Genomic DNA, 25528 nt, shown 5'->3' with positions numbered 1-25528 from the left:
TAAACCTAGGTGAAGCAACACCTGCCTATTAAGATGCTCACAGTAAAGCCCCTCAGCGCATTTTTTTTTTTTTTTCTTTTTCAATACCTCTCCTGCTGAAAGTTCTACTGGCGGGAAGCAGACCTGAGTTCAGTACCACCTCCTCGTTGTAATGCAGCTCTTACTGAGACTGGATGCTCCTCTGAGCTGTATGCCTGAATCTTACTTTCCTTGATCTTAGGATTTTATTTACCGTCTCTGAACAGCCCACTGCTGGGTAGAAAGGTCCTCTTTCTCTCCCACTGTTTTTTTTTTTTTTTACAATGTTGTGTTACTTTCAGGCGTACAGCAAACTGATTCCGTTATACGTATCTATATCTATATAGACATATATGTGTATATCTATTCTTTTTCAGACTCTGTTCCCTTGTAGATTATTACAAGATATGGAGTAGAGTTCCCTGTGCCATACGGTAGGTCCTGGTTGGTTATCTATTATACATAGTGGTATGCATCTCCCACTGTTTCAGTGACATCCTTTTCACCACAATGATGACACGCAGTGTCACTAACTCTTTGGAACTATATTACAGTTTGGTTTAAGACTATCCCCTTATCCTCCAGCAGAGGAGCTCTGTCCCTTCTCACTACCTGTGGAAATCCCTTAGGGACAGGAAAACTTGGATCAAGTGTCCTTGGACACAAATCCGTAACGGTACGGTTGGCCGTCTGGATCCACGGGTTCCACATCCTCGGATTCAACCAACTGCAGATCAAAAATATTTTTGAAAAATTGCCAGAAAGCTCCAAGAAACAAAACTTGAATTTGCTGCTTACCGGCAACGACTTACCCAGCGTTAACACCGTGTTAAGTGTTACGGGTCATCTAAAGTGCGCAGGAGGATGTTGTAGGTAATATGCAAATACTATGCCATTCCTTTATGTATGGGACTCCAGCATCCACCGATCTTGGTGTCCACAGAGGGTCCTGGACCCCCATCCCCACAGATGCTGAGGGACTACTGTGTGCCTTAGAATGAGGGGACACCTGCAGCCCTACGGGTGAGCACAGATTCTTTTCCATGAAGGCCTAACACTGGGACAGACTGGCAGGTGCCCTTCAAGACAGGAAACTGAGGCACAGAAAGATGATGAATTCGAGGGACACTGGTGCAGAGCCCAGCCTCTCATTCTGTCCTCTGAGTCAGTGCTGGGTCAGAGGTGACAGATGCTAGCACCAGCCTACAGGTGCACAATCTGATTTTAAAACCCGCATGGAAGTTCCGTGCTCTCCCATGAGACCACCTACTCCTCTCTTAGGCTCCTTCCTGTAAAGATGCTATCACGTTGCCGGCCTGCCCAGCAGAATGGAACCTGAATCCAGGCCCCCTGACCCCTAGGCCTCCTGACCTCCTTTCATGAGCGACTTGGGAAAAGCCATGATATCAAAAGAAGACTCCACCCCCTCTGACCATGACTGGCATTCGTGTCTCAGAGCCTTTTCCTCCCCACCATGGCATGCATTAAGTTCAAGTCGGATGCCTTTCTCCGTGGCCTCCTCAGGGAGGCGAGGCCAGCCAGCAGGGTCAACAGATGAACCTGAGACTAAGCTGTAGGCTGGCAGGTTGCCCATCTGCCTGCGCGTCTGTCTGCTGACATCATAGGCTACATAGTAGGTTAGAAGTTTCAGGTTCATTTTCAAAGACAGAAGCTTGTTCAAAGACAGGTAGAGGTGCTGATCTGAGTGTTTTGTCAGCTTTGTTTCAGCAGGTGGCACAGATAGCAGCAGTTGTACACCCTCCAGAGAATTAGGGAACGCACCCAGTGTTCATAGCAGCACCGTTTACAGCAGCCAAGACATGGAGGCAACCCTAAATGTCCATCGACATTGGATAAACATGAATGGATAAAGAAGATGTGACATACACGTACACACACGCATGCACAATGGAATATTCCTCGGCCATGAAAAAGAATGAAATAATGCCATTTGCAGCAACATGAATGAACCTAGAGATGATCATGCTAAGTGAAGTAAGCCAGACAAAGATAAATACCATATTATGTCACTTATATGTGGAATCTAAAATATGACACAAATGAACTTATTTATAAAACAGAAACAGACTCAGACATAGAAAACAAACTTACGGTTACCAAAGGGGAAAGGCGGTGGGGAGGGATAAATTAGGAGTTTGGGATTAGCAGATACAAACTATTATATATAAAATAGATATACAACAAGGTCCTACTGTATAGCCCAGGAAACTATATTCAATATCCTATAATAAACCATAATGGAGAAGGATATGAAAAAGAATATATATATATATTCTTTTTCATATTACTGAATCATTTTGCTGTACACCAGAAACTAACACAACACTGTAAATCAACTATACTTCATTTAAAAAGAAAAAGAATTAGGGAGAAAATTAGGATATGCCCATTTTTATAACCAGTCTTCCAGAATAATCTTTAAACACCCCTTTAAAAAAGAATTATAATTGGGGCCAATGAAAACAAGAACTGGTTAGAACTGGGCATTGCACCCTTGTAGGCGAGAGCTCAGGACAATGGGGTTGGGAATCTTGATGACACCTGGCCTGGAGGTAGGAGAGGGTGGGGCTGGGGGAAGGAGGGGGGCAGGGCAGGGAGAGGAAATGTGGAAGGAGCACAGCCTCTCCCCTCAATAAATGCAGAGCCACGAAGGGGCCACGCACAGCCAGAGGTCCTCGGCCATCACATGGATCTCTAATATCGGGACAAATGGTCCTGGTGCCCACAGTGCTGTCTGTCAACCATGACGAACAGCCTGCTCCTGCTGCCGTGCCTAGGCTGGTGCCTGGACCAAGGGGGGATGATGATGTAAACGTGTTGGTGATGAAGTGACCACAAGGATCAAGAACTAGATGAACAAAGGGACCAACTGGCTCCTTCCAACTCTAAGATTCAAGTTTTCCTGACCTGCCCTTCCATCGCGTGTGGGCCCAGCTCTGTCCTGACTTCTGGGGGTTTTCATCAAAAGGGTGGAAATCTTCATTTATGAATCATTTTATGTTACGCTAGAATCGAAGGAAAGTGCCAAAAGATATCAAGAATCCGTTCAGCCTTAATTCTAGAGAGCAATAAAACCTACATTCCTTTTGCTCCTATGATCTTTCCAACTTTTCCTCCTTACATAACAACTACTAATTATACCCATACATATGTGCTGCATATTTCCTTTAAGCCTCATAACAACCCTAAGAGTTGGGCTCTCTTAATGTTCCCATCTAACAAAATGGAGGCTGAGAAAGATTAAGGGACTTACCCAAGTCCACACACGTGTAGTAAGTGGTGGAGCCTAGGTTTCTTTCACTGAAAAGCCAATGTGCCCGACTATTTAAAACTTCTTAAATCCAGACAACTAAAGTCATTTTAAGTAACAAGAACCTAAATCCCAGCAACCATTTCACATCCTTCAGACCTCTCCTACTCTTTCATCTTTACGCCTATTACTTTATTCTTGGAAAACAACATGAACAACGTGCATACACTTTTGTTAACAGCACCACTAGCCACAGCGATTTCTTTCCCCGGCTGTATCTTTCTCATTCTGTTTGCACCTTCCCCATCATTTGACTATTGGAGGTAATATTTTCTTTCCTTGGATATTTTTGAGTTTTATTTAGAGTGAGTTCAGTATTTTCAGGGTTGGATTTTGACTGAGTTAAACTTAAAAATCAACACCACCTCTCCCATCTTGCCATGATCTTGTCTGACTCTGATCATCGTCCTTAGGAGGGCGGCCGAGGCTGGCACTACGTCTGTGGCTTGTGTGTACCCTCAACGCCCTGGAGAACAGGTGTGCCATGAGGGCAGGGGCCAAGTGTGCTTTCGTCACCCGTAAAGCCAGTGCCTGAAGTGGGATGCAGCCCATTAAATGATTGAATAAGGAGAAACACCACCACCATGGTTCTGGACCACAAGCTCTCCTTTTCCAGCATCGAGGGCTGCTCCTGCCACCCAGGGCTGCCCCTCCTGCTTGTGTCCCCACCCTTATCCCAGTAGAAGGGGTCATATTTGAAGTACGAAGAGGAGTGGTCCTCAAACATCCGTGGAGGGGAACAGATCACCTTGAACATGAACGTGGTAACACGATGAGATCACATTCTCCCTGCTCTCTGCAGAGACGGTTCTCAGCACATCCTTGGACGCAGGAAATGGGAAAATTCCTTTTCTGTTTTATGAGAGCCTGAGGACTGGTGACTGTGGCCCCCACCTTCACAAGCCACTGTCCTCGTTTCCAATTCCACTTGGTTAAGCCTTTTTTTCCTCTCTCTCTTTCAGTAAGGAAAATGGGCAACTTAGTTGTTTTAAAAACAACATGAAAAGTTTCTGAAATTCTGTTTTGTTTTTTTTTCTGAAGTCTCTGGAGTCCTTCCCTTTACCAGGAAACCTTGCTCTGAATCAATATAAAACAGCTCGGTTTATAGAAGACGTTTCCCACCAAGTGGAATTTTCCACAGTGCGTTGGTAGTGAGTCTCACAGCAGTAAATTCAATTATTTTAAATTTTGAACGTACTGTTTCACTAAAGAGCGTGGGTTAAGCCTGGGGCTCAGAGGAGGGAACATCTGTCCACAGATCTCTCCAGTAGCTCGTGGGATGCTCTGCTGAGGCTGTGTGGTCTATATGGAGATCACTTCTATTGACTGGTATAAATTAAGCTGATGGGATACCGTTTCTATCGGCAGTAGCCTCAAAAAACCTGAATTGATAGTCCCCAGGATCTGACCAGGAAGGAGGTTCTGAGAGATCATTTAACAGACTATCTTTTCTGCCATTTAGCCCTAGAACTAATAATTCTGAAATCCCTTTGAGGAAAGCTTTTAAAAGGAGAGCAACGTGAATGACAGACACCCACAGTGAATTAGGGCTAATTCTGGTTCTTTTATCTCCCAAATTCATGTCAGAAACAGGGCATGTATTCAGCAATTTATCTTACTTGTACCTAATACAGGGACTTCCCAAATGACAGTTGCTTGCAATCCAAAATTTATTTGTGACCCTCTCATTTTTTTGTTCCTCTAGGTACTCACCAAAAATATTTGAGGCAGCTAAGTTTATTTGTAAATCAGTTGTCTGCCATTTGGAAAACATTTTCTTACAGAAATAATGGCGTGTGTGTTGAGTAGGTTGGGTTCAGTTGCATCACCATTTGGTGAACTACCAGAATGTACTAAGCCCTGAAAATACAGTCTAGAGATGTTCTCCAGCAGCATGAAGTCTGGACCTTGACAGTGTGATTCACACAGCAGTAAAGGGATGGATACGGTATAGTAGGAGCCTACCAGAGGCTAGTGTGTTACAGGTTTTTGATGAATAGACCTGGGAACCCAACTGTCATGGCCCAACACATGTCACCCAGGTGGAGCTGCCTCCACCCCACCCCTGTTCTCTCCACCTCTATTGTGGCTCTTAGCATTTGCCTTGAGGTGCTCCTATGTTGAATGCATACATATTTACAATTGTTATGTCTTCTTGGATTGATCCCTTGATCATTATATAGTGTCCTTCCTTGTCTCTTGTAACAGTGTTTATTTTAAAGTCTATTTTGTCTGATATGAGTATTGCTACCTTAGCTTTCTTTTGATTTCCATTTGCATGGAGTATCTTTTTCCATCCCTCACTTTCAATCTGTGTGTGTCCCTAGGTTTGAAGTGGGGCTCTTGTAGACAGCATATATATGGGTCTTGTTTTTGTATCCATTCAGCCAATCTGTGTCTTTTAGTTGGAGCATTTAATCCATTTATATTTAAGGTAATTGTCAATATGTTTGTTTCTACTGCCATTTTCTTAATTGTTTCTGGTTTGTTTTTGTAGGTCTTTTTCTTCTCTTGTGTTTCCCGCCTAGAGAAATTCCTTTAGCATTTGTTGTAAAGCTGGTTTGGTGGTGCTGAATTCTCTTAGCCTTTGCTTGTCTGTAAAGCTTTTGATTTCTCTGTCGAAACTGAATGAGAGCCTTGCTGGGGAGAGTATTCTTGTTGTAGGTTTTTCCCTTTCATCACTTTAAATATATCATGCCACTCCCTTCTGGCCTAAAAGGCTGACTTCAGCCAAGCCTAAGAGGCGGTCGGGAGGTTGGACCAGCCACCTATCTTGGATCTGTCCCTTCAGCACTTCTGGGTGGGTGGGTCTCTCTCCTGCCACTGATAGCCACTGACAGTCCCCAGGGCCCAGGCCTTGAAATGCACCGGAGGAACGTGTATGCCCACCCCACTGGAGTCTTTCCCTTCTGCTATGGCTGTGCCAGGAAACTGAGCCCTTTCCCGCTCTGCCTGGGGTTGATGGCATCACCGACAAGCCACGGTGCTTCTTAATGACTGCTTTCTCTGTCAATAGCTCCAATTAAGTTATTTCAATTCAAAGCCTCCCTCTGTTAGAAGGTGTGGGGTTGGCCAGAGTCACTGCCAACCTCCCACGACACATGAATTATGCTGGGTACAATTAGGAGAGAAAATTGTGACCGTGCTCTGGGCTTCCTCAGCCTGGGAGCTCATTTGTTGTCCCAAAGTTTGTAAGTTGGATGCTGTGACTTTTTAGAATTACAGCTGAATTCTTGCCAGTGGTATAAGATTGATAACACAAGGGAGTTTGGCTGGTTCTCAAAGTGAAAATGGGTCTATGAAAAGATCAGAGAGAAGGGGATTCTCCCAGCACTCCAGCTGAAAGGGATCAAGGGAATGGAAGGAGGACCAAAACCAGATAAGTACAACAGTTGGCAAAACAATAGTGCCAACTGCAGGACGCAGACGGACAGTGGGAGAGAAAATATCCCACCTGACCTCAGGGGTTCATGATTTGTTCACCATATCAAATTGTCAGGAGGGTTTTGAATATTGTCTGAGAATTTATGTTTTTCAAGAATTACTATGAGATGACAAGTTAGCTATTTAAAGCTAGGTGGGCTTGTTCAAACAATGTCCCAAAGAACATTTGTTTCCAGGAATCATATCACAAAGGAAAATAGAATTTAAGCCATTCACATGTGTGCCATCATACAATTTTAAAAATATTTTAAGTTGGTGAGAATTTTATATCCAAATCAGTTTGCTTTGTCTTTTTTTATCATGACGTTACACTTCTGGCTTCACTCTCTGGATTGGGTTCAAGTGCAATTAAGGACCTCACCAGAGGGCAAATGGTTCACCTGCCACCAACTGGTTAAAAATGTTTATATTTCGTTGCAGTTGCTGTGACCCAGATAAGACAAAACACCAAAGAGGACAAGACATGTTTGGCACAAGCACATAGAGTTCCACCACCAATGTAGATACCCTGGTATTTGTTAATCGTTTAGAACTTTTCCCTAACATCCATACTGTTGATCTAAATCAGAAGTCTTTTTATACAAAAGCATATACTTGATGTTATAAAGTTACTAGTTAAACAAAAATCTCATATTTTAAAAAATTTGTGTCATCTGTGGTTTCAAGAATCTAAACGTCCCAAGTAACATCCAAGCTCCGACTTGCATAAAAATCAGCCGCTTGCCTTTCAAGTCTCTGCAGCGCACTGCCCGATTCTCCAGAGCCCTGGAGCATTTGCCAGACGGCAGGCAAAGGGCCTGATGTGCAGGGGCCGCCAGGTGTGTGGATTTCGGGAGGGGAACCGTGTTCTTTATTCCTTTGTTTGCTGAACAATGGATGGTGGCCAGTACTTGCTGTTTTCTTTCTTTTTTTTTTTTTTTTTGCGATACGCAGGCCTCTCACTGTCGTGGCCTCTCCCGTTGCGGAGCACAGGCTCCGGACGCGCAGGCTCAGCAGCCATGGCTCACGGGCCCAGCCGCTCCGCGGCATGTGGGATCTTCCCGGACCGGGGCTCGAACCCACGTCCCCTGCATCGGCAGGCGGACTCCCAAGCACTGCGCCACCAGGGAAGCCCGCTTGCTGTTTTCTAACAGATGATGACGAGGAGGAGGATTTGTTCTTTTAAGAATCCTTCCTGCCCCATCCACAGAGGTGGTCAGGAGAACACAGAGGGTTAGCTCTTCCTAGGAGTCAACCCTGCTTTCTAGGGGCCAGGTCTTATACCCTCGTCAGTTGACATCTGGTTTCGTGGAGCATTTGGGCCAGGCTGTCTCACCAGCTCCCTGAAGAGCCCTGCAGACCCCGTGACATGGAAGCCAGGGCCTCTGCCCACCTGCTTGATGCGGCGCTCCTGATGCCTGCTGTCAGCTGTGCCGGGAGGAGGGGCCGGGTCAGATGTAGCTCTGTGAGCCTTTTCTGCCTCTCTTGAACTTTCCATCAGGCTACGAGGATGGCCCTGGAGGCTCAGAAATATGCTCCTTGCAGAACCAGTCCCCTCCCGCCACCTGTGCTCGTGTGGCTGTCAGACCAAAGCATCAGCTCTGAGAGCACCTTCCTCCTAAATCAGCAGGACGTTGGCTGTGGGAAATGGCTCCCTTTTGTCAGTTGCCATAATAGAAGCATCTGAGAAAGAGGCTCTTAGCAGTTCTGGGGAAGAGGAAGGATGGATTCAGTCAGCTCCCCATTATCTAAGGGCCACTTCTCCAGTTTGTGAGTTCCCCAGCTTTGTAGCGCTCTCTGCTTCTGCTACTGCATTGAGGGTAAACACAGCAAAGCCGTACAAACGTATTTATTTAGCTCTTATTAAATTAAAAAGAAAGTCTCATCAGAAGTTTGGAGGAATTGAGGCTGAAACCTAAAATTAGATTTGGGGATTATCTGTGGGTTGTATTTCTTACCATCATAACCAGAAACATCCAGCAAGAGTTTGTGTCCTTCTCTCTTCTTGCTCAGGAAGGTGCTTATCTGCAACAGGATGAGAGGGTTTCCCTGTTCATTTTTCTACAAAAGGACTTTGCTTAGAGACTGAAGAAAGACTCACCTTAACAGTCAGTAGATTCCAGTGGAAAGAGCTGGGACAAGGGTGAGATTGAATTGTGTTCAGATCCCAACTGGTCTATATCTCCTATGTGGCGTCAGAAAAGGAACATCTCTGAGGCTCATTTTCTTTATGGATCAGGAGCAGATAATGGCTAATTGGCAGAGTTGTTGAAGGGATTACAGTAGAGAATGTTTATGAATGACGAGGACGGGACCCAGGTCACACGGGCACTTAATTCGGGTTAGACTAAGTTGGTGTAGAGGCCTCTTGGCAGCTGGATCCTGGGGATAAGTGGCTTGATCTCTGAGTCCCCGTGCACCCTCACCTGTAACTTGGGAAGAAGGATAATAATAACTAAGCTCTTCCCCACCAAGAAAGGTTGTGGTGAGTTAATGCATCCCCATCGCATAGAACACACAGCTTAGCCTGACAAGTGCCTTGTAAGCTAGAGCTCTTTTTACTTTCTCTACCTTCTTAAACTTTCTGCAAAGTTTATCCTAGACACTTCAATCAGATGTATTTGCATAAAAAGGAGGTTTTACTTGTGAAGAAGGTTTACTTCCTTTCCTGTGTTTATTTACTCTTTGCACAAATATGTATGGCAGACCCTGCTGAGTGCCAGACACTGGGTGGGTATCCAACACTGGGCAGTAGCCACAGCCAGGAACAGGAAGTATGGGAATAGTACAAAATAAGCCAAGGCCCTGGACTGGTGATGCTTGATGAAGAGTGGGTTAGAACCAAGGAAGTGAGATTCAATAGCATTTTTCCTGTTTCACAGATGAGAAAACAGAATGGCAGTATAGTGACAGATAACCCGCCCAGAACCTTAGAGAAGGAATCAGGAGCAGGCCTGAGGCAGGACATGGAGAGAAGGTTTTAGGTCTGAACTTGACTGTAAGCCCCATGAAGGCAGGGGGAAGGGGCTTCACCTGCCTGTCCCCACAGCACCTAGAAAGGCCCTACACAGGGGCCAGAAATGCTTCCTTGAACTGATTTGAGGTGAATCACACCCCAGGCCCCAGACTGAGTATTCTCTCCTCTCTGTCAGTCTGGTCTGAGCTATAGTGCTTAGCCCAGCACTGACGTAAAATACCTCCTATCAAGTGTGTATTGATTGATGGATAACCTCCAGTTGTACACACACACAAATGCTCCCCTTTTGTCTAGTTACAAAAGCCAACAAATATATCAGATTGTGTCTGCCTACTCAGTTTCTAGAATCACAGAAAGTTCAGCCCAAGTAGCAGACAAAAAGAGCAAAAAGCAAAAAACACCTAAAACCCGCCTTGTGTCTTAATCATTTAAATTGTCAGGCTTGTGTCTCTCCTTTGTTGTTTCGCAGCTCCCGAGGTCCTCGCACAGAAACCCTACAGCAAAGCTGTCGACTGCTGGTCCATTGGGGTGATTGCCTATATCTTGTAAGTATGGCTTGCCACCTCGGCTTCTTTTTTCCTTTTTTTTAAAAAAAAACTGTGACAAAATATACATTTAATTTTGTACACCATTTTAACCTTTTTTTTTTTTTTTTTTTGGCCGCGTTGGGTCTTCATTGCTGTGTGCAGGCTTTCTCTAGTTGCAGCGAGCAGGGGCTACTCTTCGTTGTGATGCGCAGGCTTCTCGTTGCGGTGGCTTCTCTTGTTGCAGAACACGGGCTCTAGAGCACAGGCCCGGTAGTTGTGGTGCACGAGCTTAGTTGCTCCGCGGCATGTGGGATCTTCCTGGACCAGGGATCGAACCCGAGTCCCCTGCATTGGCAGGCGGATTCTTAACCACTGCATCACCAGGGAAGTTCCTTAACCATTTTTAAGAGTACAATTCAGTGGCATCAAGCACATTCATAGTATGGCACAACGATCACCACCATCCATCTCCAGAACCTTTTCATCTTCCCAAACTGAAACCCACTAAATACTAACTCCCATTCGTTTCCCCCGAGCCCCTGGCAACCACCATTCTGCTTTCTGTCTCTATGAATTTGCCTTCTCTAGGTATCTCATGGAAGTGGAATCATAAGATATTTGTCCTTTTTTGTCTGTTTTCTTTTTCCACTTAGCATAATGTCCTCGGGGTTCATCTCTGTTGTAGTTAGTATGTGTCAGAATTGCATTCTTTCTTGAGGCTGAATTATTCCATTGTGTGTATATACTACATTTTGTTCATCCATCCATCAATGGACACTTGGGTTGTTTCCACCTTTTGGCTATTGTGAATAAGGCTGTTATGAACACAGGTGTGCAAATATCTGTTCGAGTCCTGCTTTCAATGCTTTGGGGTGTATACTCAGAAGTGGAATTGCTGGATCATATGGTAATTCTATGTTTAACTACTTGAGGAGCTGCCATAATGTTTTCCAAAGCAACACCACCGTTTTACATTCCCAACAGTGATGCACAAGGGTCTAATTCTCTACATCTTTGCGAACACTTATTTTCCATTTTTTCGTAATAGCTGTCCTAAGAGGTGTGAAGTGGTAACTTGTTGTGGGTTCGATTTGCATTTCTCTTACGGCTGGTGATGTGTTGAGCATCTTTTCGTGCACCACCTTGGCTTCGCTGGGGATACAAACCAGTATGAAAATATTAGAGCATGTCCAACAGAAGTCACAGTAAGAAAAATGTGATAAAAAACCAAAATTTAGCCTTTGAATTCCTCATTTCTTCTCAGGTGCCTTATCTCCATGACCCAGGAAATGCCATGGTCATAGGCTTGTTGCAGTTATTTTAGGATGATCAATTTTGGTTTTTATGTTTTGATTTGCTTAAGTCCACTGTAAAGTTACTTTTTAAGCTACAATTTCTTTTTGTAGTCATATTTTCAAACACTTACTATGGAGCATACTTTCAGGATAGGTTTAGGCCAATGAGTTTCTGAAATTGATCGGAAATGAATTTCTCCTCGTTAGCATCCCCAAGGAGGGGAATGTTTTCTCGCCGGCAGAGCCCACTGCACACAACAAAAGGCTATGAGGGAACTCTCCTCAACATAATAAAGGCCATATATGACAAACCCACAGCCAACATCATCCTCAATGGTGAAAATCTGAAAGCATTTCCACTAAGATCAGGAACACGACAAGGTTGCCCACTCTCACCACTCTTATTCAACATAGTTTTGGAAGTTTTAGCCACAGCAATCAGAGAAGAAAAGGAAATAAAAGGAATCCAAATCAGAAAAGAAGAAGTAAAGCTGTCACTGTTTGCAGATGACATGATACTATACATAGAGAATCCTAAAGATGCTACCAGAAAACTACTAGAGCTAATCAATGAATTTGGTAAAGTAGCAGGATACAAAATTAATGCACAGAAATCTCTGGCATTCCTATGCACTAATGATGAAAATCTGAAAGTGAAATAAAGAAAACACTCCCATTTACCACTGCAACAAAAAGAATAAAATATCTAGGAATAAACCTACCTAAGGAGACAAAAGACCTGTATGTAGAAAATTATAAGACACTGATGAAAGAAATTAAAGGTGATACAAATAGATGGAGAGATATACCATGTTCTTGGATTGGAAGAATCAACATTGTGAAAATGACTACACCACCCAAAGCAATCTACAGGTTCAATGCAATCCCTGTCAAACTACCACTGGCATTTTTCACAGAACTAGGACAAAAAATTTCACAATTTGTATGGAAACGCAAAAGACCCCGAATAGCCAAAGCAATCTTGAGAACGAAAAATGGAGCTGGAGGAATCAGGCTCCCTGACTTCAGACTATACTACAAAGCTACAGTAATCAAGACAGTATGGTACTGGCACAAAAACAGAAAGATAGATCAATGGAACAGGATAGGAAGCCCAGAGATAAACCCACGCACATATGGTCATCTTATCTTTGATAAAGGAGGCAGGAATGTACAGTGGAGAAAGGACAGCCTCTTCAATAAGTGGTGCTGGGAAAACTGGACAGGTACATGTAAAAGTATGAGATGAGATCACTCCCTAACACCATACACAAAAATAAGCTCAAAATGGATTAAAGACCTAAATGTAAGGCCAGAAACTATCAAACCCTTAGAGGAAAACATAGGCAGAACACTCTATGACATAAATCACAGCAAGATCCTTTTTGACCCACCTCCTAGAGAAATGGAAATAAAAACAAATCGGACCTAACGAAATTTCAAAGCTTTTGCACAGCAAAGGAGACCATAAATAAGACCAAAAGACAACCCTCAGAATGGGAAAAGATATTTGCAAATGAAGCAACTGACAAAGGATTAATCTCCAAAATTTATAAGCAGCTCATGCAGCTCAATAACAAAAAAACAAACAACCCAATCGAAAAATGGGCAGAAGACCTAAATAGACATTTCTCCAAAGAAGATATACAGACTGCCAACAAACACATGAAAGAATGCTCAACATCATTAATCATTAGAGAAATGCAAATCAAAACTACAATGAGATACCATCTCACACCAGTCAGAATGGCCATCAGCAAAAAATCTAGAAACAATAAATGCTGGAGAGGGTGTGGAGAAAAGGGAGCACTCTTGCACTGCTGGTGGGAATGTGAATTGGTACAGCCACTATGGAGAACAGTATGGAGGTTCCTTAATAAACTACAAATAGAAATACCATATGACCCAGCAATCCCACTACTGGGTATATACCCTGAGAAAACCGTAATTCAAAAAGAGTCATGTACCAAAATGTTCATTGCAGCTCTATTTACAATAGCCCAGAGATGGAAACAACCTAAGTGTCCATCATCGGATGAATGGATAAAGAAGATGTGGCACATATATACAGTGGAATTTTTCTCAGCCATAAAAAGAAACGAAATTGAGCTATTTGTATGAGGTGGATAGACCTGGAGTCTGTCATACAGAGTGAAGTAAGTCAGAAAGAGAAAGACAAATACCGTATGCTAACACATATATATGAATTTAAGAAAAAAAAAATGTCATGAAGAACCTAGGGGTGAGACAGGAACAAAGACACAGACCTACTAGAGAATGGACTTGAGGATATGGGGAGGGGGAAGGGGAAGCTGTGGCAAAGCGAGAGAGAGGCATGGACATATATACACTACCCAACGTAAGGTAGATAGCTAGTGGGAAGCAGCCGCATAGCACAGGGAGATCAGCTCGGTGCTTTGTGACCGCCTGGAGGGGTGGGATAGGGAGAGTGGGAGGGAGGGAGACGCAAGAGGGAAGAGATATGGGAACATATGTATATGTATAACTGATTCACTTTTTTATAAAGCAGAAACTAACGCACCATTGTAAAGCAGTTATACTCCAATAAAGATGTTAAAAAAAAAAAAAAGGCTATGAGGGATTCTGATGGGAGAAAGGTCTGACAGTGGCATCCTCAGGGGATGCTGGAAATGTCCCCCCTGTATTGGCTTTGTCTCATTATTTGAGAGGCAAATGGTCTTTCTACAGTATACATTCAACTGGGCAGCTTTTACAGTTGAGTGAGGATTTAGCTGACAGTTCCTGTAGATTCTTGTCATTTTCACAGGAGAATTTATCCATTATAATATATTTGGCCTGTAGGGCTCCCACTTATGGAATTAGGTAAAAGCCAGGTTCACCTGAGCTGCAAAACTAACACACTGCACCTAGAGAATGCTTTCAGTTCCAAGTCACGTTGGCCATCTTCTGCAGTGGTTTCATCCTTTTTTGGTGGGGAGGTGGGTTACGGACCCTTTTGAGAATCTAATGAAAGCTGTGGACCCTCTTCCCTAATAAATTCACACTCACACAATTTTGCATACCATATTGGAGGGTCCTGGGTGAGCAGATACTGGCCATGGGCCCTGTGTTATTTACCTGGCTCCCTAAACCCTCGACTAAAATTCTTATACTCACCCAACTTGACTGTGAAAGACTTAGAGAAATGAATGATAAGCCAGTCCCCTTCTAGCAAAGCACCAAAGCGGGTGTTATCTACAGAAACCTTCCATGGGGCTAAGCAAAACAAAATAGCCCTTATCTGGCCTTCTGCTTATTTGTTCCATTATGTCTGTCCTGAATCTTGAACCACTGCTCTGATCTGCACTAATGTCTATAGATTCCCTTTGTATTCTATAATTGTGTATATAATTATCTCCCTGAACTCTTGGCATCGGGGTATGGTATATCAGTACACCTATGAGGAGGTATGTACTGCATTATTGGGATAAGCAGTTTAAAACCAAGCAGTGGTGCCTTAGTCAGCTCCTGCTGCTCTAACAAAATACCACAGACTGGGTGGCTTAACTAACTGACATTTATTTCTCACAGTTCTGGAGGCTAGAAGTCCAAGGTCAGGGTGCCAGCTGGTTTGGTTCTTGGTGAGAACCCTCTTCCTGGCTTGCAGATGGCCACCTTCTTGCTGTGTCCTCACATGGTAGAGAGAGAGAGAGAGAGAGAGAGAAAGCTCTCTGGTATCTCTTCTTATAAGGGCACTAATTCCATCATGGGGGCCCCACCCCCATGACCTCATCTAAACCTAATTACCTCTCAAAGGAGCATTTCCAAACACCATCATGTTGGGGGGGTAGGGTTTCAGCATATGAATTTGGATTGCAAAAGTCAGTCCATAGTAAATGGTTTGGTTGACTGAAGCTTAGTGAAAGTATGACAGCAAATTCCCCTTAAAACATGGATGCTTCAGGTTGGGCATGGCACCCACTTTATAATAACAATGATATCAAACGTCCGTATGACAGTGCAGTGCACCCTTGAATGAAATCACAGTGCTGCTAGTGAGGAAGAAGGCAGGAATTGGATTTGCAGGAGGTAACGAGCCATGTCCGCCATGGCCCATAGGTAGGAAAATGTCAGAAGGCCAACATGGTTGGAGTACCAAGACAGGAGGATATCAGCAAGAGCCAGAGGAAGGAGAGACCTGAAAGAAGGCTTAGGTTTTAACCCAAGTGTAGTGGGAAGCCAAAGAAGGGTTGACCAGAGGTGTGATGTGATCTTATTTTCACTCGAGTGTTATTCTGGCTACTCTGTGAACAAGGGATCGGACAGAGCGGAAGTGGAGTGTGGAGACTGGTTCAGAGGCTTAGGTCAGATGAGTGGTAATGGTTGCTTCTACCAGTGGGGCAGGGATGGAGTAGGAGTGGTAGATATACTTCGGATTTGAAGAATGAAGGAGAGGGATGTTTCAAGGATAAACCCAAGTTTGGGGCAGATGGCTAGGAGAGTGGTGTAGGAACAAGTTTAGGGGGTAGGTGAGATCAAGAATTTCATTTTGGGCATGTTGAACTTGAGACGCCTTTGGGATACCCACTGACTAGTGTAAGCATGTGTGGAGGTATAAATCTGGGTATGATCTGAGCAGTAGGACATCCAAATCCTTATCATTGCAGTGTACAATACAATATTTGGTTGGGGTCACGTAGAGCATCAAGCAAAGAAATACTGTATTTCTCTGTTTCTATTTTAAGTACAAACTTGATAAACATAAACTTGACGGTTACCTGGTCACCAGTAGCTTTACCCCAGGGATTAGTCTCAGGTTGATGTCATGATTGTGTCAGATTTCAAAATGGCAGCCTGGGTTTTTGTCTTCCTTGGTGCCTTCCAGAGCCCTGAGAGTCTCAAGCAGGGAATGAATGGACTTTGGACATCTCATTTGTGCCTTCCAAGATGTTCAGATCCTTATGAGTGAAAGGCCAAATCCTAGATATAAATTGCTACATAATAGGTCTATGCCTGGAGAACCACTGGTCTCAAATTCATCATTATCATTGGACTTCCCGGGCGGTCCAGTGGTTAAGACCCCACGCTTCCACTGCAGGGGGCACAGGTTCGATCCCTGGTTGGGGAAGTTCCACATGCTGCACGGTGCAACCAAAAAGAAAAAAGAAAAATCATCCATTATCAGTGTCCACAACGGGCATTTCTTGACTCCATTCTCTATTCCAGGTACTGCAGTAGGTGCTAAAGGTAATCAAGATGACAAAGACATGATGCCTCTCATCAGAGCACTAACGATGTATACGGCGGGACAAGTAGCTTCCTAAGTAGACTGAGTGACAACAAGGCTTGTGTACAGCTCTAGGAGTTTCTAGGATGAAGCCACCATTGAGGAGGATGGGAGTATTCAGGAAGGGGGCACCGCTATTCCAATGATGTCTAGAAGGTTGGAAAAGTCTAACATAAGCAGAGAAGCTAGAGGTTAGCATCCCAACCAGGGGAGGGATGCAGGCACAGGAACAGGGGTGCCTGAGGCATGTTTGAGGACTGATGAAAATATTCTGTGAAAGACTCTGGCCGGGTTGGTGTTCCCAGCACAAGGCTGGCTCCAGGTTGAACTAGTGTCGGAAGCTAGAACTCGTGGACCTCAGCCTCAGACTCTGGCTACTTCCCACGGATTCTCTGTGCCCGGTCTTCCCATCCCATCCTGGATCTGAAGACTGGTGAGGAAGGCTGCTGAGTGGGTCGTGACCAATAGGAAGCACACAGGGGAAGCCGGCTATCCCCTGGGGATCCGTGCAGAGCCTCTCATTCTTCACATCACCTGTAATTGGGAAAGAGATTAGTCTCTGCCATTTGGGGGGGTGCAGCGGTATTATTTTCCTTTGATAAACCTGTCACACTGAGATATCAGGTTGCAGCAACGGTGGCTGTGACAGACACTGCATTTTCTCCTCTCCGTGTGCCATGCAAACATTCTTCATCTTGTCAGTGCAGGTCCTTGATGAATTGGTTCTCTTTGGATCTCCACACTCATTTCTGTTATCCATCATTTGGCAGGAGAGATATCTTTTCCTAACAAGGAGACTCATGTTTTTCAAACCCTTTTGATAGGTCCTTACCCTGCCCAGGAATCTTCCGTTGGGGATCAGGGCCTGCAAAACACATCTTTGCCTGAGTAGCCTAAGCTGCTGGGAAGGATTGAGGATGGAGTGGGCTGGACACCGTGATGAATCTGCTGGTGTCCAGGCTGATGAGGTTGGCTCAGCCAAGATAGCCCAAGTTCCAAGGAAATAAAGTTCCCCACTCAAGATGAGAATCAGCATCTCATCGTCCAAACTCGATCTTGTGATTCCGTGTAGGCTGCCTTTCTACTGACAAATTCAAGGAGATTGTTGAATGATCACTTGCCTACATTCTGCCCAGGGATACAACATGTTGTGGAGAAACATGGTGAATGTTTGCTGGTATAAAAACTGAGATCTTAAGGAGATTAGGGCATTAGGGCAGGCTGGATGGTTAGGGTGGACTTTCCGTGGGTGGTGAGGGTACTTACCCATGCTGTGACCTGTGACCTCTCTGCCTAGAGGAAATCCCAGGCAAATACTTTTGGTCACACCCTTACTTTCTGACTGGCCGCCTACATGGTTCAGTTTTCTAAACTAGGTCACAGAACTAAATTGGCCAATGTACAGAGCATAATTAGCTTTGTAAGAATGGAACTAAGAATGCTTAACCCGCATGCTACATCCATTTTCTGAGACAATGGATGCTCGTCACCAAAGTAGTCACCATTCTTTCCACCACTGACAGCTGCCTCTTTATGGATACATATGTCCCAGGGAGGTGGCATGAACCCAAGCTTCAGCAGGAGAGAATGCGGTGTAATTACTGAACCCCAGTGAACATCCAAGCCTGGGGTATTGTGATGGTTGTTACTAGTACTCTCAGTATGAGGGTGGTTAACACTAACAGGAACAATGGACTGGCATTGTCAGCAGGCAGCAGTCATCTCATATTCATATGCTACAGCAGAGTGGGACACATAGCCGCATTCAGGCCGCCATGGGTTCACGGTCTGAACTTTGGCTTTAGACGTTTAGAAACGAAATCAGATCTGTTGCTTCATCTTGCTCAGGTGATCCCAGTGAACTGATTCACACTAGCCAGACTCCAAAGAGATTAAAAAAACACACACACAATTAGAGTGTCCATTTATTAAATCCTAATGAGAGGCATGCCCTGTGAGTTCGTAGGATATGCACGTCATCAAACTAGCCAAGTTCCGGGAGAAAAGCTCCAGGAGAAAGCAAATTCAAATGGGGAATTTCTTTAGTGAATGAGGGATCAGAGCAGTGGAGTTGGATGGAGTTGGATGGCCTTGGGTGTTTTCATAAAGGCTGTCATGGGCTGCAGGTCACCTTTCTCTCCCAAAGGTGATTTCTGACAACGCGCACAGGTGTGCACATCGGCCGGTCAGAGTGGTGCGTGCAGGCAGTTCGTACACGGGCTGCTCCTTCCTCCTGCCTTGAAGACCAGCCGCTACCCTGCCGCCCTTCCTTTGTCATTCCAGCCTCACCGTTTTTGTTTTAGCAGGCGTTGATGGTTGGTTATAATTCACGGGTTCACGGATTTTACTTCACCAACTGCATTTCAGTATGGCTGCTTTCTGAGGGTTTTCAGAAAGATACCCAGTTCTCCCCCCGTCCCCCGCCATAGTCTATACTGAGTGGACCCTGTGGCTGCCTAAACGCCTTTTGTTTACAAGTCCTGCTTGACCATATTTCAGCTTTGTTGATGGGCCTGTGACCCTCTCTTCGCTGCTTTGGAAGAAAGACGGTTGGTTGTCTGTTGACAGTTGGTTCACCTCTAACCCTTAGGAAAGAGCCCAACATAAAATACTCCCTGGTTTCAAAAAGTGAGTGCAGGGACGGGCACAGGGTGATGGAGGAAATTTTACGAGCCGTGTCACTGAGGTGAAGAAGTTCTGCATCTTCCGTGGTGGTGGGAGCAGCTTCCTGCCGGTGACCTCACGGAGGGTGGAATCCACCCGTATCTGTGCCTTTGTCTTTGCAAAGCCCCACGTAGAGAGGGCACCCAGTGGGAGAAGCAGGAAGGGAATGGCTCCTTTTACACACTGAATGGTGCCGCCTCAGGCCAAATGGAAAAACATTTCATGTAAAGCATCATCTCCTGGAAACTGTCATTTAAGTATCTAAATGCATCGGGATATTTAGCCTGGAGAGTGGAAGGCAGGGGATTGACATTCACTCACTTAACTAACACTTATTGATCCTAATATGTGCCCGGCAATCTCATGGGGCTGCTGAGCTGGATTCATTGCTGCCTGGCCACAGAGTCGCTACTGTGGCGACAGACAGTAAACAGATAACTTACAATCCAGTCTTGCTGGCTGTCACAGAGATGGGAGGCAAGAGCAGGGTGAGTTCCCAGGGGAGAGATGTGAACCCTGCCCAGGACTTGAGGAAGGCTCCGTAAGAGCGGTGTACGGTGATCTGGGCTTGGAAGTACTGTCTTCAAATATCAGCAAGGCTGTCAGGCAGGGGAGGTCGATGGTTTCTCCTCCAAGACCCAATTATCTAAGGAGATGATGTGCTTACTGTGTTTGATAAAAGATGTCCCATTCAATTTGAGACATAATTTTTAAAATATAACTTGGAAGGTTTGATCCGGCTTTGAACTTATATATTACCAACACTTGGGACTTCCCTGGTGGCACAGTGGTTAGGAATCCGCCTGCCAGTGCAGGGGGCATGGGTTCAAGCCCTTGTCCGGCAAGATCCCACATGCCGCGGAGCAACTAAGCCCGTGCGCCTAGAGCCCGTGCTCCGCAACAAGAGAAGCCACCACAGTGAGAAGCCCGCGCACCACAACGAAGAGTAGCCCCCGCTCACTGCAACTAGAGAAAGCCCGCGCACAGCAAGGAAGACCCAATGCAGCCAAAAATAAATAAATATATATCACCAACACTTAGTAATGGGAAAAATATAATCTCTGAATATCAGGATGTTGAATTCGTCTAGCACCGCACCGAGCAAAATGAAAGAATCAAAAGAGGCTTTTATTATGTTTTAAAAGATTTACCGTCTGGAATGTAGCACCACAGCACAGAGACGGAAGAGAGGCAGTACAGAGATAGTTAAAAAACCAAAGGGGGCACAGAGAGGGAAATGGTCAGCTTGCCAGGAGCTGTAGTAACAAGAGTCATGAACTCAGACCACTCAGTCTGAGCAGGGTTTGTGCCCGGGAGGGGAAGAGATGGAGGTGGGAAGGGGAGAGGTACCAGTTCACACCAGCAAGTCCGGGAACACTCGTGGAGGTGGTTCAGATGGAGGGACCGGGAGCCCATGATTCAGTGCCAAGTACAGGTGCACCGGAGTCGGGCAACACACAAGACCGCTTTCCGGCTTCCGATCACCTTGCTGTGCTCTCACAGTGCACTTCCAGGGATGCCCCTCTGAGAATGCAAGCAGTTTCTAATCATCCTCAGAAGTGCCTTGGGAGAGAGCCATCGGAGGCCCGGGGACAAGTGAAAAGTTCAATCAAAAGCCAAGGGCAGCTTCTCCCCGGCCGGCCGCGCGGGAGGGAGGCCGAGATGGCAGATGAGATCTCCAAGGCTCAGGCCGCCCGGCCTGGTGGCAACACAATCTTCGGGAAGATCATTCGCAAGGAAATCACAGCCAAAATCATTTATGAGGATGACCGGTGTCTTGCTTTCCACGACATTTCCCCTCAAGCACCAACACATTTTCTGGTGATACCCAAGAAACATACATCCCCGATTCCTTCGACAGCAGATGACGGTGAAAGTCTTCTTGGACATTTAATGATTGTTGGCAAGAAATGTGCTGCGGATCTGGGCCTGAAGAAGCGTTATCGAGTGGTGGCGAATGAAGGTTCAGATGGGGGACAGTCTGTCTGTCACGTTCATCTCCATGTTCTTGGAGGTTGGCAGATGAATTGGCCTCCTGGGTAAGCGTGTTGTAGGGATAATTTTCCCTTCTCTATGCAGTGATCAGGTCTGCAAGTTCCAATACGCAAAACAATACTTTTTTTGCCTGTGTATGGAGAGATTGCAGAAATAATTTTAAAAACCCATACATAAAAGACATTGTTGCATGGTCTGAATTCTGTATTTGACTTTTTTTTAATTAATTAATTTATTTATTTATGGCTGTGTTGGGTCTTCGCTTCTGTGCGAGGGCTTTCTCCAGCTGTGGCAAGCGGGGGCCGCCCTTCATCGCGGTGCGCGGGCCTCTCACTATCGCAGCCTCTCTTGTTGCGGAGCACAGGCTCCAGACGCGCAGGCTCAGCAGTTGTGGCTCACGGCCTAGTTGCTCCGCGGCACGTGGGATCTTCCCAGACCAGGGCTCGAACCCTTGTCCCCTGCATCGGCAGGCGGACTCTCAACCACTGCACCACCAGGGAAGCCCTGACTTCTTTTTTTAAAATATTTGTTGGAATGTTTGAAGGTGGAGTTCATAATTTGGGAGGTTTTGGTTTTTTCTCCCCAAGGAGGACTCAGCATATGCACATGGCAATAATGCTGCGACTGATCTTTGAAGACAAATTTAAAATTTTCATAAATTTAGCTTTAGCTTTGAAACATCCTTTTAGGGTAAAATATTAGTCCAGGAGAAGATTTTCTAGTCCAGTTCTCTTGTTTTCTAAGAACAAAGGAGCATGTGATGTGATTGATCCAGAAAGTGACAGTTGTAGGTGTAACAAAAATGCTTTTTGTCCAGCTCACATGTTTCCCCTGGACTACTGGGTAGTGTGGAAGGGATGAAAGTAGATTTGTCACAGAATCTTTGATGACCATGTGAAGCCATACGATGGTGTTTCCTTGTTACCTAACGCTATTGATTATAAAGACTTGAAAATATATTATTTAGAATTAACTCTCCAAATTGAAAACTCATTGTTGTGAATGTGTGTGTGCACACTAGCAAAAATTTTTAAGTTTTGCATGACTCTGGCTATGTAGAGTTGGGGGGAGATCTCAGGGTTTGAGTTCTTATGTAGGCTGATAGCAAAACTTTTTTTTTTTTGGTCTTGCCATGCACCCTAGCCTCTCTAAGGTTGCACAGGGAAAATAGTTCTGCTTCTTTACTTTCCTTCATGTAGGCACTTTCCAGCTTCTAAAATTTATTTAATACTTCTTGCCTGCTTTGTCTCTTCTCTCGTTCTCTTTATGTTTATGGGTTCCTTCCATTTTTAATCCCTAAGACCATTTTAGTAGATTTTGACACATTTTATTGTAAATTGTTTTTCTTCTAAATGTTTAATTTTATTAGTGATTTTAAAAATTCAGGGGGAGTGGATTAGGGAAATTGGCTGTATATGTCTTACAAGTGAGTTTTTTCCAACTGTCATTTTTTTACATTGTTTATGGTGTTTAAAATATTTATATAGTTAATGTATCAATTTTTAATTTAGTTCATATTTTTAAGAGCCTTTCCCACCCTAGGAGGATTTATAAAAAAAATTTTTCCCCTAATACTTTATGGCTTTACGTATTTTTATGACTTTTTTATGAGGGAAGGTCTGGGGGGGGGGAGGAGTTTTGGAGGGATTATATATTATATATAAGAGGCTTGAGTCTACTTTCCTTAGGCTTATTAACTTTCCCATTGATTTCATCAAACTATTGCTAATAAATCAGGTAGATAACCAAAAAAAATAAAATAAAGCCAAGGCCAACAGGATGGAGGTACCACGGCATCTCCCAAGCGCGGCTGTTAGTCTGCACAGATTCATAACTGCTTCCCAAGCAGAATGTGAGAGAGAAGGACGCTGCGGGGATGGAGGAGGGAGGGAGGGAGCAAGAGCCCCACAACAAAAAAAGCAAAGTCTAGATGCAAAAGTCGAGCTGGGAATCCGCCGGGGTTCAGAACCATCAGTTAGTGTGCATGTTAAGTGCCTCCAGACTGGATGTCTGCACCCCTTGGTGCAGGTCCATCACTCTGCTGAAAGTCTCGCTGTGTTTCTCCTAACACAACATCCCAGCTGTTGGATGCTCCCCTCGCTCACCCTCTCCTCCCCACCAAGCCCTCCGATCCACTGTCAGCGGGAGCTGAGTCGGAAGTGGGTTTGTCCGAACCTCCTTCAGTTGTACCTCACCTGCAGGAGGAGGCGTGCGGCCTCTGCGCTCATCCCCCAGACTTCCTGGAGGCGCTGTCCGTTTGGCTGATGCAAGAATCAAAAAGTTATACACTTGGAAGTAGAACCCTGGATCACAACACAGCAGCTTTGCGTGATGTCTTGTCCAGCCTAACCCTTTACTGTGTACAGAATTTTTTTAAACTATTTTACTCCAAGTGGAGTATGCTGGTAACTTCTCACGCTTGGGGAAGTGTTTGTTCTGCTTCCCCTCCTGCCTGGCTCCCAGTCTTCAGCTCCGGTGTGTATAAACTTTCTAAGGGATGTGTTTCCCATCTACCTTCCAGTGTCCCTTTCCTTCCTCCTCTAGGTCTTTGCCTGATCTGCTTCCTCCCTCTCAGCGTTCAACGTATTAACCAAATCTCAGGGGTGACGTGGGACATTTATCCATTGCATTTCACCAGCGATGCCTTGCTGAAGTCAGCCTGCATGTCGTTCTAATACGTGAACCTTCCCTTGTCTCTTCCAAGTTTGTAAGGAGAAAGCTCTGGCATGCACATAATCAAATCTCTAGTTGCTGAAGTAATTGCATTACATTTTTGTAAACATTCGGGTCTCTTTGGTCATTCTGGTCTATAAATCCGAATAATACGCTAAAATCTATTTTGCTGGGCTTTGCAGCTAATTGCCAGAGATTTGTCAGCTTAAAATGCTTTGCTTTATTTTATTATTTTTAAAAGTCTGTCCTATTAACCAGAGTAAGACAAATACAACCCAGATTCCTTAGTATGGGGTCCCAGACATTCATCCAATACACACTTGTTGAATAACTACTGACAGCCAAGACAAAGGGTGAACTGGTGGCTGTCCAGTGGTTGTTACATATCCAACAGACTAGCATCCAGAGGAGGGATGCCCAGATTTGATTGATTTTGTCTTTTTCAGAGACCCATTGGGCCTGGGTGGGCCCTATGTGGCTCCTCTGGTTTGCAATATACGTGCAGGTTTGTTGTTTTGCTCAATTGCATAAAAATATTCTTTCTTCACAAATATACCTTTGAGTAAGTGTTCTCAGGGAAGCTTGAGCTCTTCCTAGAATTGAGGGCTCCTTGGCAAGATGCTTGGAAATACCAGCCCACAAAGATTAAGGTTGAAAAGCAGGTCTCCAGGACATCCTATCCTCATTTCCATCACGCAGGGCACAGAATCATGACCAGAGGGAACATCTCTCTCCTTCCCTTCTAGAGCAGTTTAGAAGTTTAGGTCGGGATGTGTGGTCATTCGTGGGTGATTCTGAGACTAGTTACAAAATTTTAAAATATGTTGCTTTGTTTTCACATTTAGAATGTAAACTGAGTCCCTCAGGACTCGTCTGTTCTCTCCCCCTCCCATTGGCCTTCCTGATGCTGAGCGGGGTCCCAGTTCACAGTATTTCAGCTGAAGGAGCCTGAAAAGTGAGATGGAGTTGGTGGGATGGAAAAGAGAAGAAGTGGTGATAAGGGTGGACAGCTGGTATATAGTGATTGTTGTGTGACAGGCGCTTTCAAATGGTATATCTTTTATCTGTATCCACCCATCAATCCATGTGTGTGTGTCATATGTAATATAGATTAGTATATAGTGTATGTTATATATGCTATAATATCTCTCTATAAGGTGGGCCTTGTTATCCTCCTTTCACAAAGGAACCTGAGACCGGGAGACAGTATATAATTTCCCCTAAGTCACTCCAGCAGGACTTGCTGGAGCCAGGATTTGAATCTGTGTCTTTATTTCTCTAAATCCCAGGATGAGGAAACCACATCATGAAACTCGTCCAAAAGCAAAGTCAGTCCTCAGAGAACAGCAACACACCTTCCCTTGAAAAATCACTTCT

The 25528-nt window shown here is 44.7% G+C and overlaps 1 protein-coding gene and 1 pseudogene across 6 annotated transcripts in view; both read left to right on the top strand.

Moving 5' to 3' along the window:
• The window catches only part of CAMK1D (calcium/calmodulin dependent protein kinase ID), a 417445-nt gene that overhangs the window by 370028 nt on the left and 21889 nt on the right, over positions 1 to 25528 (top strand). For all 5 annotated transcript variants that reach the window (XR_003795816.1, XM_029237212.1, XM_029237213.1 and 2 more), the window contains exon 6: positions 10219 to 10294. Coding sequence is in view for 4 of the 5 variants with exons in the window: in XM_029237212.1 (XP_029093045.1) it covers positions 10219 to 10294 (76 nt within the window). In the remaining variant the exon portion in view is untranslated. The remainder of the gene's footprint in view (positions 1 to 10218; positions 10295 to 25528) is intronic.
• On the top strand, positions 21047 to 21672 carry LOC114903969 (annotated as a pseudogene). Its single transcript, XR_003795817.1, has one exon. The product of XR_003795817.1 is annotated as a histidine triad nucleotide-binding protein 1 pseudogene (transcript).

The sequence above is a fragment of the Monodon monoceros genome, unplaced genomic scaffold, assembly GCF_005190385.1.
Source record: "Monodon monoceros isolate NGI ecotype Baffin Bay Population unplaced genomic scaffold, NGI_Narwhal_1 Super_Scaffold_21, whole genome shotgun sequence".
NCBI lineage: Eukaryota > Metazoa > Chordata > Mammalia > Artiodactyla > Monodontidae > Monodon > Monodon monoceros.
Note: the sequence above shows the minus strand (reverse complement) of the source record. Positions and strands in the feature narration are given on the sequence as shown.